A 14,681-nucleotide genomic window follows, 5' to 3' on the forward strand; every position below is an offset into this window, starting at 1 on the left:
GCCTTTTGCAGTCGTCCGCCTCTGCGGTTTTTCGGTCGTCCGCCTTCGCGAGTTTGCGTTGTCCGCCTCTGCGGTCTTTCCCCCCGGTCTGCCTTTGCAGTTTCCCGCAGTCTGCCGTTGCGGTTTGCGACTATCGCTATGAGTTTCCGTAGCGAAACGAGAAAATAAACTGTTACTTAACCTCACTTTTTTATAATCACAAATGCTGGAAAACTTTCATGAAAGCAAAATACTACGATTGTTTCATTACCTGATTTTGCTCCTCGTCGCCAATGTGGTAGCTCAGGATTATAACGAATATTAAATACACGTTTATTACAACTTCAATGACTCAGTTTATTTAATTTATAAAGTACCGACCAACAATCTCCAATTCCACATCAATAATAATGACAGTTCGCTACAGGTCCGTCCGTAGACACAAACAATAAAGGAGCATGAATGTCAGGCCCGCACTCAGTCACCACAATGCCTACCATCGGATTCTGCACAACTTTCTTCGTAACTTTTCTTTGTGTTGCTTACCACATTTTCTTGAGAAAATCCATGGAACTTGCTTATCTTCCACCCTTCTTAAGATGTTGTTTGATTATTGCCCAATATTTCCAAATGGGGCATAGTTATGGGCAATTCGGTAGAATCTGCCATGTTTCAGCAAATTCGACTTTTTTCTTCTTGATCATCTCCAAAGTAGCTGAAGCATAGTGAGTCGATGCCAGGCCTGGCCAAAACAATGGAGGCTTGTTATACTTTCGGTAGATGGACAGAAGACGTTTTTAAATGCATTCAGTTCTGTAATTTTCGCCGTTGATTGAACCCGTTGTGAAAAATGTAGTACTTTTCATACCGGAGGAGCAAATTGCTTGAAATAAAAAAACTTTTTTCCCAATTTTTTCTGTTCGGATGTATTGCACGTCGTCATAAGTATCTGTTTTTGATAAAGTGTTGAAAAACTGGAATTTGGACACTTCGCGATTTAAGCCAAATTTCGGAACGACAGCTTTTTTGAACACCATTTGTGCAGAATAAATCTGCGTGTCGCCATGTTAAACCGACCTATCGCTTGGAATTTACAACTGTTTGATGTTAACTTTCTTCTGCAGTCAAAATAAACACTTGAGTACACTGAAACAAAATTTGAATTTTTTCCTTGGAATTTTCACACCAAAATGTTAACAATCAGGTGTCCACTTTCTTTAATGAACAGTCCTTAGATTTGGTTTTACCGAGGTAATAAATAAGTGTAATAATATATTATTTTTATTAGGAATGTGAAATTGATAAAATGGATGGTTTGAATACTTTAATTATCTTTCTTGTCTTTTTGAATCTCTTCAGTTGATGCACTGTCGTCAATTTGATCGTGAACTGACGTCCCATCATCAAGTCTTGATTTATCAACAGGATATAACCTAGAAATAAAAAGAAGCCCATATATTAAAAATATAACTATTCCTAATAATATGTAAATATAATATATGTGTCATAAATGTGCTTATCTATGTATTGTTTGACTACTTTGACTTTTTATAATATGGCTCATCATGATAGCTGTGAGGGTAATATTAACATTTTTTGGCTAAAAATATTTATAGTTCAGTAATGTTGCAAGTATCATTGTAGTTTCTTCATTCTAGCTTTTATATACAACTTCAACTTAAATATATTGTAATTGGTTCAATAAAATCAAGATGGTAACAATTAATGGTAACATTTTGAACTAAACACCATCAAGGGGCCTAGATAGTCGTAGTGATAAACGCGCAGCTATTCAGCATGACCCTGCTGAGGGTCGTGGGTTCGAATCCCGCTGGTCGAGGATCTTTTCGTAAAGGAAATTTTCTTGATTCCCAGGGAATAGAGTATCATCGTACCTGCCACACGATATACACATGCAAAAATGGTCAATCGGCAAAGAAAGCTCTCAGTTAATAACTGTGGAAGTGCTCATAAGAACACTAATCTGAGAAGCAGGCTTTGTCCCATTTGGGACGTAACGCCAGAAAGAAGAATAAGAACCATCAAGTCATTATCCGTCGTCGTGCGGCCTCCATTAGAATGCAAAGTCGTCATAATATTAAATAAGACAAAACTGATAAAATGAAATAGTTCTTGTCTCTACCAGGACCAGCAGACGGACTAGGCAATGGCGCCCACATGAACACTGTTTTTTCATTAGTATTGTGACGTGGTAGTACCCATATTCCCTTGCTTCTGAGAAAAGGATGCGTTGTGAAAATCAGCAACTCCATTGTTTTTGTTTGAAATAGTAGTGTCATCACCAATTCTGACTTTCCAATAAATGATTTTGAATAATTTGTCATCTAAGTGTCCTTTTTAGTCATGCTATTGTGATTAATTCTGTCTTTTGCGTAAGATCCCCATTAAACATTTGACAGTTCAACAGCCGACTAAATTGGTTGAAAAATCGGTCGATTGTTGCACCGACGCTTATGGAAGATTAACACAGCGATCAACTGACTAATCGCTATATTAAATCGGGTGACCGAGGAAATCTGTTGTTTAGTAGGTCAACTTGCTTGGATTTTACTTAAAATACCGATTTATCCACCTATTTAGTAGGATTGCGTCGGCCCACCCTATTAAATCGGGTGATATTCGGTTGATCCCTGTGTTAATCTTCCATAAGCGTCGGTGCAACAATCGACCGATTTTTCAACCAATTTAGTCGGCTGTTGAACTGTCAAATGTTTAATAGGGATTAGAATCTTAAGTGTCAATTGTTGCCAAGTCTCAACAAAACTAGTCGTAGTTCTAGTTCATTTCGAAGTTGAATAGTTGAAAGTATTTATTGGTCATTACGTTCATATGTCCTCAAAGAAATGAGTCATTTTCCTCAAAATGCAAACTGATTGTCCGTTAAATCACATCCGAGAGATTAGTGCGTCTATGTCATGAAAAGTATGACGCGGCTTTAAGGTGAAGATGAATCGAAGCAAAACCTCAAATTTTCAAGAGCACAAATTTGGAAAACCAAATTAAAAATATATCGCGCATAACTTATGATCTCACCCTAAAAGCCATTGGTATCCAAGTGTGTAGCTTGGTGGTACTAAGCAAACCAATGGATTTACACGTTATTAAACAATGCTACAATCAAGAGATGATCCTCCTTCATCTCCCAGTAATGATAGTTTTTATCACGGTTCACTCATTTGCTGTAATACAACGCGCTACACACTCGGTTACCAATGGCTTCCAGGGCGAGATCATAAGAGATTATATTATAATTCTCAATAGATGCGACATTCGTAATGTCACTTGCTTGAAAATATTCTTTGCCTAATTGGTGTAGAGCAAACGCTCCCTTAGTGGAGGTAGCTCCAATAGTGGAGGTAGTGTGTTTTGGCCTGTTTCACGCTAATAAATGATTATATGATATTTTTCTATTATGTCAGATGCGAAAATGATGCAAGTAATCGAATAATATTCATGAAATTTAACCGTGAAACTATTTAAAACAATTATTTTGCTCCTTTGTACCTATAGTGGTGCATCAGCCATAGTGGAGGGTCCCATAAGAAATCAATGGATTGCGCCACAAAAGGAACCATTCTTAAAACATACCTCCACTAAAGGAACAGTGTTCATATTATTGGTGCAAGGCTTTTTGCAGGGAAATTTCAAATGAATCGTGATTTTTATACATTTGAATGATAGAAGGATTTGAGATATATCGAATGATACGATGAAATCATATATTTCATGATTTTATCATCATGTTTTAGCAGTTTTCCCTTAGGTGCACCACTAATGGTACACTTGCCCTATCGCCCTCAGTGAACAAACCATGTCTTCACCGTTTGATTCTCCCTGAACCAGCAAGCGAAAACAGCAAAGCATACAAGACAAACTGCCATGCGCCTCCATCGTATTGCAGAAAACATCCGGGACAGAGCCTGCTTCTCAGCTTAGTGTCAGTGTTCTTATGAGCACTTCCACAGTTGTTAACTGCGAGCTTTCTTTGCCAAATTTGCCATTTTCGTGTGGCAGGTACGATGATACTCTATGCACAGGGAAGTCAAGAAAATTTCCTTTACGAAAAGATCCTAGACCGACCGGGATTCGAATTCAGACACCTTCAGCATGGCTTTGCTTTGTAGCCGCGGACTCTAACCACTCGGCTAAAGAAGGCCCCAGTCTGTCACCCATTTACATAATTATTGACACATATTTCATTTTAGTTCAACGAAAATCGAACGATATACTTACCATCTTTGATAGAGATAAATAACGAACACTAGATCATCCCTGAAGCATGCTATGCGATGTGAAGTTGGCATCGTAATGATGAATGCAAAAATGTCATCGATGAATGTGTTGAAGGCTTTGTACATCAAGGCTCTCCAAGGCAGTGTTGCAACCGATTTGAGTTTATAATTAATGAACAGTTGTGGTAACATGAATAAAAACCCGAACGCATAAACTCCATTGACCAACGAATTAATTGTCCACGAGTACCAGCTGGAAAAATAAAATAAAACTAGTTATAATCATATAATTTTCTGAAACGTTGATTCGTATGATTGTGATTGGGATGAGGTGGAATTAAATGGTACAGTACTAAATTCGATTTTTCATTTTTTTATGGGTATTCCACTCAACAGCTCGAAGATTTAGTAACAACCTAAACATTTTTATAACATGTTAAAATATTTAACATATTTAATATTTATTTTGCATTACATCTATAACAAAATCTAAAAAAAAAATGCTGTACTCGAACTTTTGCCACACTTTAGTCTCGAAAATGATTATATGAAAGTATTGTGAACAACATCATGAAAAAATATTTACCTTTTATGCGGTTGATATATAAGTGAATATATAGCTCCACATACACAAAGCGGATATAACAAGTAGCTGAGATATTTCATCGCTTGTTTATCGAACATTCGTGTAGCGTTTTCAGCCTGAGAAAGTTGGCTTGTTTGATCGGTAAGAGGTTCATATTTGATACCCGACCAGCCTATTCTCAAACGAAATATCTTTTTCGTCTTCCACAACTCAATGATGGTTCCTATTCCGGCAGGGACTAAGACTATCATTGATGTATCTGAATCGAGCAGATAAAGGAATATCACTATTTGACTGAATGCACACCAGAGAATTGATCTGGCGGATAATCCGGCATAACTTTTTTTTCGGCGCCAGAACAAGACGTCATTTTTGAATGCCAGAAAGTCAAACAGCATCTAAAATAGAAATGAATGATTAGTTTTATTAACACTGTCATAAATTATCAAATATAACTTACATGTACACTACCAACGAAAAGAGTTCCGCACAACAAGTATAAATTGGTATCGGAAAACATGCCTTTAACATCATCCAAATCTTTATTGGAAAATCCCATCTTTTGAAGTGCTTGGAACGCCTGCTCCACGTGTGCCAAAAGTTTGAGCTTCCCAACTCCAATTGGCATATAATTGAACTCCATTGTGAAGTTATGGCTTTCTGAGTTCACTTCTAGCAGATCGTGTTGGCGGGATTTTGAAAAGTCTACTTGTAAAATAGGTAGAAACTCATTTTTGTAGTTGATTCGAATGTGCCTCGCCAATTCCGGTGGTATATCTGCAACTGACATCTGGAAATGTTCTGTCATAATGCTTAAGAACACCTTTGTACGAACGTGTGTAACTGGTTTAGCAGCCATTGTATTTTGCTTAGAGTTTTTCCGTTCCTGCAAAAGATAAGAATCACATAAGAAACTAAGAACTTTTTAAATTTTTCTATTACTGGATTTATTATGCATTTTAATGCATTGTTGCAATAAAAGTATGCTTTAGCCATTTGATTTATTTAGTGATAACGATAAAGACACGATTTTCATTGTCCGTATATAAACAGTCCCGAGAAAATCTTTATCTGGTTTGAAAAATCCTGAAATCATATCATAACTTATAATTTGTGCATATCTACTCCATGAAAACTCGATTAAATAGAATATGCGTAACAGAGCGAAAAATGTTCAGCATACATTAATAACTACTTAGATAAAATACATTACCGGCACACCAAGAAGATTGAACGCTGCTGCTCGCGGTATCGCGTATTCCGTAAGTCGAAACTTCTGTACAACAAGGGGTCCATCTTTTTTGAGTGATTTCCACTCTATGACTTCATTATCGCTCCCAAGGACGGCGTGTAGGTATAACGTTCCATTGCGTCTAGTCTTCGCAGGAATGTTTATGTCGAATGATCTAAAATAAATGACAAAGTTAAAATCCTAATGTAATTTAAATTGAGTTTAATCGTTAATGCTATCGCTACAATAACAATACATACTACGATTTACATCATGGGGTTCAGGAGCCTTCCCAATGGCTTGACATGAATTTTGGAAAATTTGAGAGTATCTCTCACATATCGTTCTCTGTAACAATCATGATCCGCAGCACATCAAGAGAGTCCCAGACAACTAGAATGTACGCATTACGAAATCACTGTTTGCGTTATGCGATGCTTATATGTGTAAAGATTCCGTATAAAATGTTGTCGAGATTCCAAAATGTACAATTGAAAGCAAATTTCAACCAGAACAAACTTGTAGAAAAAATCATCCTTCTAAATGAAGTCGCCATCTTGTTTAATAGGCTGCCATCTTGGATCCAAAATCTTCAATTGAAAGCCATTTTCAACCTGGATTAACTTGTAGAAAAAATTATGCTTCTAAATTATCAGGAACTTGAGATACAATGAATGTCATGAACCGGAAGTCGCCATCTTGTTTTCTAGGCCGTCATTTTGGATTTCAAAATGTTCAACTTGTCGAAAAAAATCATGCTTCTAAATGATCATGATCTTGAGATACAATGATTTTCAAGGACCGGAAGTCGTCATCTTGTGTTCTAGGTCTCCATCTTGGATTGCAAAATGTTCAATTGAAACCAATCTTCAACCCGGACAAACTTGTAGAAAAAATCATGTTTCTAATTGATCATGATCTTGAGATACAATGATTTTCATGGACCGGAAGTGGCCGTCTTGTTTTCTAGGCCACCATCTTAGATTCCAAAATATTTAATTGACTGCCATTTTCAACCTGAACAAACTTGTCGGAGAAATCGTCCTTCTAAATGATCAGGATCTTGAGATACAAGCATATATTTGTAGAGTTTGTACATAGTTTGTATGCTTGCTAGTGCTGCCTAGTGGTTGAATTCTTATGAAATAGGATCACCAAGGAGTAGTTCTTGAACTACATAACAACTTTGTTTAAGACACCGTTCTGCTATCTAGTGAAAGTCACAAGAATATTTTAACATTGAAGTGAAACTAGTTTCATCAACTACTTGGCACCTCCATCCAGCAGGCGGTGATGCGCAAGATGGCTTTGCAAGCCACCTTCCTACATAAAATGCACCGTGATGCCACATTTAAAAGTGGCAAATCACGCGTATAAAATTTTTGGTTCTTCCAAATTTCATAACACGTTTATTTGAAGAGCTACTAGAAAGTTGTGTTCTAACGAAATGTACACTGATTCATGCCGTAAATTATCAGCTAGAGAGATAATTTTTAGTACGTCCTTAAGTACCTTTTTCTATTTGATTTTGAAAGGGTCCGTTTCTCCATACTAAATAAATCATTTACGAATACTAAACTTCAAGTCGCTTGCCAAATAGCTAAACGATTGTTTAGAATGTATAAATATTGCAAGGATTCGTTTGGGCCCAAGGGTTAACCAAATCTCTTTTTAACCATCTACGCAGAGCAATTGGGAAATTGCCTTACAGTACGTTTCAGTTGAAATGCTTTTTGAGCACAATCAAGAGTCACTCACAGATGTTTAACGTTTAATCCGTCATCGTAATCATCGTCGTCATCGGACCTTCAAAAGCAGTTTTTCTGTTCAAAACTAAAAACTATTCGATGAAAATTTGTTCACTGTGTTTCGGTTGGAGGAAACAATACAGTGAAAATATTTTCCTGGGAATTTTCTTGATTTTGGACGAAAAAACTGCTTTTGAAAATTCATAAATCAATGACGGATCCTGCCCCCTTAATGGTCCAATAAGCCATTTTACGAGACGTTCGGTTGACGTTTTCTGCAAACAGCATAATATGTGAATAGCGCTAGTCACATTTTGTTGGTGATGACGATTTTGTCTCTTTCTGGTTATGTTTCTACTCGGTTACATGTTTGATGTTATTCTGACATGTTAGAGAAATTCTACCCTGCCTGCTGATTTTAATTTTAGCGGGGAAGATTGAAAAGCTCGTTGCACGCCATTATTGAATGAGCTCCTTACAAAAGTGGCGCTAGAAAGAACGTAAATGTGGGCTTTGTAGCCGTGCGGTTAGTGTCACCAAGGCATTTCAGCGCATCGTGCTAAGGAGTGTGGGTTCGATTCGTTTTCGTTAGAAATGTTTTTCGACTGTGCCACTGGGCGTTGCATGCTAGTCCGTTGTCTAGTGTGGTGCTTCCTTCAAAGGGCGAACAGCCCACTGGAAGCATTAACGTGTAGTGTCTTTTTTGAATAAATGGGCCCAGCAAGTTTCAAAGCTGGTAAACAAACAAAAAAAAACATATGATTCGAAACGTCTCATAAATGCCTTATAACGGACAGTTTTCAATGTGTTAAATACCAGCGTATATATACAGAGAGTTGCGCGAAGAGATTTCTTTGAATGATTGTTCTTTCTCATCTTCGAAAATAGCCTGTTTCTGTTTTGCTAGTCTGCTCGATATGTAGACGGTTTTACAGTTCGATAGGTAGATTTGGTTTCACTTTTCGCGCAACTCTTCATTCATAGACTCAGCTATACTGTGCATTGCGCGATGATTTATCGCGACGGCGATCTTGAAAACTTTTTAAAATGGTTATAGATCGCCACAGCTATTTGAAATCGTGTGTATGCCTTCTGCGCGATTATTTCTTATTGTACAAGGCATGTTCATCGCGCAGAAAACACCAAAACAATTTGAATTAACTGCGGCGATCTACAAGCGTTTTTTTTTTTAATCGTCGGCGCGAGAATTTTTTGCGCCGCGCATTATACACTTGTCTCATAGTGTATCCGTAAAAACATTTAACCTATTTTTTCAGTTGACTTTATCCAAAATTGATTATTCTCTCTACCCAAAATCTCTCGGTATTCTCTCTCTTCCCCACCAATGTTGTCGAAAATAGAGAGAGCTACCCAATGGAAGTAGTTCGGCCCAATAATGGATTACCTGCTTCGCTCTTGTCCATAGTTGGTCAGCAGAAGTTTTCTCGTTTAATTTTGTATGGGGAAAGGCATCTAACTTCAAATTTTCTCGTAAATGAAAGCATCGTAATAGTCATTATCATTACGTGTAACCGGTACCAAATATTTTTTCGAAAAAAGTTCTCAATTATGAGAAATAAATCGTTAGAAGCATTTCGCCACACGAATATTTTTCGCGTAACCGTTTAGCGATTTTTCGTGCACAGACACTAGCGCATGTGCGTTACTATGTGGCGAGTAGCGAATCAGGGCATGCATATAACCCATTGGGTAAATGCATTATTCTCAAGCTTGGGTTGAATGAACTCAATTTTGCGTTGAATCACACCAAATTTAAGTAAATTTTTCTTATGGCTTCAAAGCCAAAGCAGAGGCCTTGGAAATTTAGCCAAATTTGGGTTATTGGGCTCAACTACGGTTTTGCGTTGAAATTACTCAAGTTTAAGTAGAACCGCGTTGCCGTATAGACTTGTCATGACTATGAGCCTATGCATGCCATAAAACGTTTGACTTTTACTGTGCGCCCTGTTTTCAAGTTGCCCGTGAGAAAGAGCGAGACAGCACCAACACACGGCGCACAGTAAAAGTCAAGAGAACAAAAGAATTTATGGCACGTACAGAGGCTCATGAGCCTCTGTACGTGCCATAAATTCTTTTGTTCTTTTGACTTTTACTGTGCGCCGTGTGTTGGTGCTGTCTCGCTCGCTCTTACAAACGACTTGAAAACAGGGCGCACAGTAAAAGTCAAACGTTTTATAGCATGTAGAGGCTCATTGCCTAGACAGTGGTAAATTACTCTAGTTTATTCTAAGCGTGAAGCATCGAATATTATATCCTGTACCCGGAAAAGCATAGGAAGTGAAATTTCAAATGCCTATTAAAATTAACTACAATAGTTTTAATATCTGTTCAGTATATGTTGATAGCAAATTTTGAATGGGCATATTATTTTGATTATTATATTATCTTCACAATGATCTGCTTATCAAAAGTCTAACCCCGTAAATTTAACAGAATTTAACTTAACTGTGTTTTGATTTTTTTTTTAGAAGCATTTGGAAATTGACTTTCAGCTTCACGCATAGGGTCAACTGTGGTAATTACCTTAGTAGACGCGAATCACTACTGAAGACAATATATGTTCTAGAGTGGTTCAAAAAATCGTTTTTGCTCCACACCACTCATTCGATTCTAGATCAAATTCTGAGTGTCCTCCCAAAATTTGAGCTCATTTGGATGAAAACTGAGACTGCACAAGCCCTTTAAAATTTATATGGGAAATACTATTGGAAAAGTAAGCAATTCATTCAATCGGTCATAGTGTTTGCCCATGTGCTCTTGGGGATTAGAGCTACGTTGATACTGTGAGATACATTTATCAGCTACAACTTTGCCGAAGACCGTTTTAAATCGGACGCCCCAGTAAGGGATTGTTCAAATATTACGTAACGCAACAGGGGGAGAGAGAGGGTCTTACATAGTGTTACGGTCCATACAAAAAAATAAAGTTTTTCATACAAAAGCTGTTACGTGGGGGAGGGAGGGGTCTTAAATTGACAAATTTTGCGTTACGTAATATTTGAATGAGCCTTAATTAGTTATTGATTTTTGAATGAGTTGTAAAACTTTGGCTATAATTAATGGGCTGTTCTGCAGGCATCACTGGATATATGCAGTAAAACATAGTAGCCATGATTTGTGCGTGCTATCTTTCGCGCCAGGTGTAGCAATGCTGCCTGTTCAGAAGTTAAATGAGCACTGCTGAAGAATTTGTGACTGGATATAAATCAATAACTACCCAAGGAACAATTGGTAGCTTTTAAGATACATACGTGTTTAATACAAGCTGCATAGCAGCATCCATTGCTGAACAAATTTTTAGTTGAATCATTAATTGAATAAAATTAATTTCCGCTTATAAAAAAGCTGTTATTCCACTTGCAATTTGTGTTTTGAATAAGAGCTGAATAAACCTCCGAAAATGCAAATATAGTAGCTTTTGTTCTACAACACATAAGAAGTTTAACAATTGACTGATTAAAAGCTTCTATAGGTTGTAGCCATCGTTTTAGTAGAATATTGAACATTTGATTAACAACAAATCGTACAAAAGTTTCAGTGTCTAATACTTAAAATGTTGACCAACATGATTAGTAAAACTTATAAACAATGTGAATAACAGTATATGAGTATGCTCTTATTCAAGCAAAACATATTATGTCTTTTTATGTTATTTTCAAATGTTTCAAATGTTTTTCAAATCAAATCCAAGACGTGTATGCGATGGATGGATTAACCTAATGGACGTAATGGCGACGCAATGGATCAACGAGGGTAAAGTTCGAATCACATTGGATTAGAAATATAAAAATTTAAATTTTCCAAATGTAGTGATCATCATCTGCGACGATATTGATATCGGAAAAAGTTACTAATAATAACATTTTTAATGATAATCGAAGTATAAATAATAATTTAACAATAGTTACATGAAAGTGGTTACCCAACATACAGTCAAGTGTGACAAATAAACATACATAGTTAATTATTGTTGAATAATGGTGACAGCTGAAAAAATGCCCTACAAAGAGCTGAGAAGATGGTATTTAGATCCAAATTTAAGTCAATGTTCAACATTTTTTATTGGAATGAATAATAGTAGAATCAACACTTATTAAACTTCTCCAAAGAATCTCTGCCGACTTGTCAAGATTGTTTTACTAATGAGTTGAACAAGTCATTTTTCCTCCTATTAAAGAGCCTATATTCCACAAAACAAATATAATTGTGTGAACAGATGTACAGGAGACGAACTAACGTTTTGGTTGCTTCGCACTTCAGCTGTTTCCATGTTTAACATGAACATGATTAAAAGCTGAATAAGTATTTTATAAAATCCTAATACAACATAGATATATCATCCGAGCAGGTCATCCAAAGAAGTGCAAAATAACGATTACTAAACACATTGTTCAGCAACAAAGAAACCTTACAAAAGATGTCACACTATAGCCACATTTTTGAAAAATGGACAAAATATCTAAAAATTGCGTTGTATTCCTAATGTATTGCAATGTTCAACTTACTATTATTATTATTATTTATCTTTATTTGAGTGGCTTTTCGCCCTTGGCGAATTCGCCACTAACTTACTAATATATAAAACATGTTGGATACAATAATAACTGATGCTTTCTCAATACATTATTCAATTATGTTTAGAAAATATTTTGAATCAGTCTTCTGACATAGGATTATTGATTGAAATATATTTTATATTTGTATAATGTTTAATAGATGGAAAAAGTACGACAAATAATTAAAATATTAACCTAGTAGAAATATTATACATTTAACAAATGAATTTTAGTATAGTTAGATGAACAATTCAATTAAAGTTTTAATAAGTTAAAACTTATTATGAAATTCGATTAATCATTTCAGACTGTTTTTACTTTGTGAATAAACATTATTTTTGACCAGCATTGAAATAAATTTTCTCACTGTGCGCTATAAATAGCCGACTGAGTTCAGCTCGCATCAGTACTGAACAGCAGCAGAAGTAATGCGCTTATTCAGTTGTTGATCAGCATAGCACGTGTTGATTAGTAACTAACTTAATAACTGTTATTGTTGAATAGAAGCTCAAGCATGATCAATAATCAGCTACAAGAGGTTTATATTGAGCACTGGAAGGCTGATATATGAATTCAAGGATGGCGCAGATGGCAAGGTATACCGCTGACGATGGGAAGGTCTCGAGTTTGAATCCAGTATTCAGGTAATTATTATGTGGTCATTAATTCATGGTAAAGGTATACACTGCATTTGATGTATACAGTATTAGCTATTTTTAGTCATTTATTCGTTTTCAATCAATTTTGTGGTAGTTGAATAAAAGCTGAGATGAATGCTTATAAAGCGATTTCGAAGTTGTAGAATAAAGTCAATATACAACGACACGCTTTATAACTTATCCAAATTTGTGTGAACAACGCCTGAACAAAGGCTTCACTTGGAAATAATTAAAATGTTGTTAAACATTATGCTGAATTAAACTGCAATAATGTAGTTTGTTAAACTAGCGTTGTAAAATCATCAATCATTATTAAGCTAAGTGAAACCTAAATAAACATCATTACAATATATGATTACAGTCACTAAACGATAAGAAGCTTAATAATTTCGCCAGATTTGCTTGAACAATGTGTGCGTAGCAGCTGCAAAGTAATATAATAAAGTAATTATTCAGTATGTAGTTGTGAAAAATTGCTTAATAAATGATTATAAAATAGGCAAATGTTTCTTGGGTAATTACTGAGGCGTCCGATTTGAAAACGGTCCCCAAGAGCACATGGGCAAACACTATGACCGATTGAATGAATTGGTTGCTTTTCTCATAGTAATTCCCACATAAACTTCAAAGGGCTTGTGCAGTCTCAGTTTCCATCCAAATGAGCTCAAACTTTGGGAGGATACTAAGAATTTGATCTAGAATCGAATGAGCGGTGTGGAGCAAAAACGATTTTTTGAACCACTCTGTTCATGCACCGTACCGTTTGTGTACTGTACCGGCACAGACAAACAGATGTAACATCTTGAACCAATTTTTTAATACATCGCCCAGTTTACACCATCATCATCTGGTAAGCATGTTGCATGAAATACTGTTTAGAGCAACAAGACCTGCCGATGGCGGTAGTGGAAACGTCAAACACGAAGAAAAACGATGCGCGCACCGTGAGATGTGAGGTTTGAAACAGCAAATTTCAAATTATGGTTAAGCTAAAGATAAATCGAAGCCTAGCTTCAAAACTTCAAGAGCACAAATCTGGAGAACCGAACATCCGTTTGAGCTGAAAACTTGATCGATTGGTCACCACCAGCAAGTGACCAATCGAACAAGTTTTCAGCTTTATTATATGTTTGCTTGAGTGGTCGATGGAAATTTTTCAGTGTTACTTCTGTTTGTTTGTGGTTCCGGTTTTACAGTAGGGTAGATGATGGCTCGTTTTTTTCGGATTCTGAATTTGGAACTACTAAAAAATAAGCTTAATGGAATATAATATAATTACATGGATTCTCTACCTTGTATATTCGTTGTTGTAATCAAATCTTCCAATTGATGCCAATTTTGTAACTTCACTACTTATAGGATTATTTGTAGTAGACGTAAACAGAGCTAGCTGGAGTTTAGGATTGGAGGCCAGATATGACTTAAAACATGGGGTTTGACTACACACAGGGGTTCGGAATAATTTAACTAAAGTATAAATAGAATGTCCTATGTAACACAAGAATATCGCACTTAAAATCACAGAAACTGACGGAATCTTCATTGTGATGCCTGATTAATGTATTTTTTCACGAATAGCTGTTGTTTTACATGATAAGAGAGTCACGTCACTTGTTTTAAGGTTGCTTTGACGTTTGCTCTGCTGACC

The 14,681-nt window shown here is 36.2% G+C and overlaps 1 protein-coding gene across 1 annotated transcript; it reads right to left on the bottom strand.

The window, feature by feature from the left end:
• Positions 1–1,238: 1,238 nt before the first annotated feature.
• Positions 1,239–14,681, bottom strand: LOC5568989 (cleft lip and palate transmembrane protein 1-like protein). Its single transcript, XM_001652588.2, has 6 exons — positions 14,326–14,681; positions 6,032–6,224; positions 5,279–5,704; positions 4,819–5,216; positions 4,234–4,485; positions 1,239–1,412 (listed from the first exon to the last, which is right to left on the bottom strand). The coding sequence occupies exons 1-6, from the start codon at positions 14,574–14,576 to the stop codon at positions 1,304–1,306; spliced, it is 1,629 nt and encodes a 542-aa protein (XP_001652638.1). The 5' UTR covers positions 14,577–14,681; the 3' UTR covers positions 1,239–1,303.

The sequence above is a fragment of the Aedes aegypti genome, chromosome 3 (genome assembly GCF_002204515.2).
Source record: "Aedes aegypti strain LVP_AGWG chromosome 3, AaegL5.0 Primary Assembly, whole genome shotgun sequence".
Taxonomy (NCBI): Eukaryota; Metazoa; Arthropoda; class Insecta; order Diptera; family Culicidae; genus Aedes; species Aedes aegypti.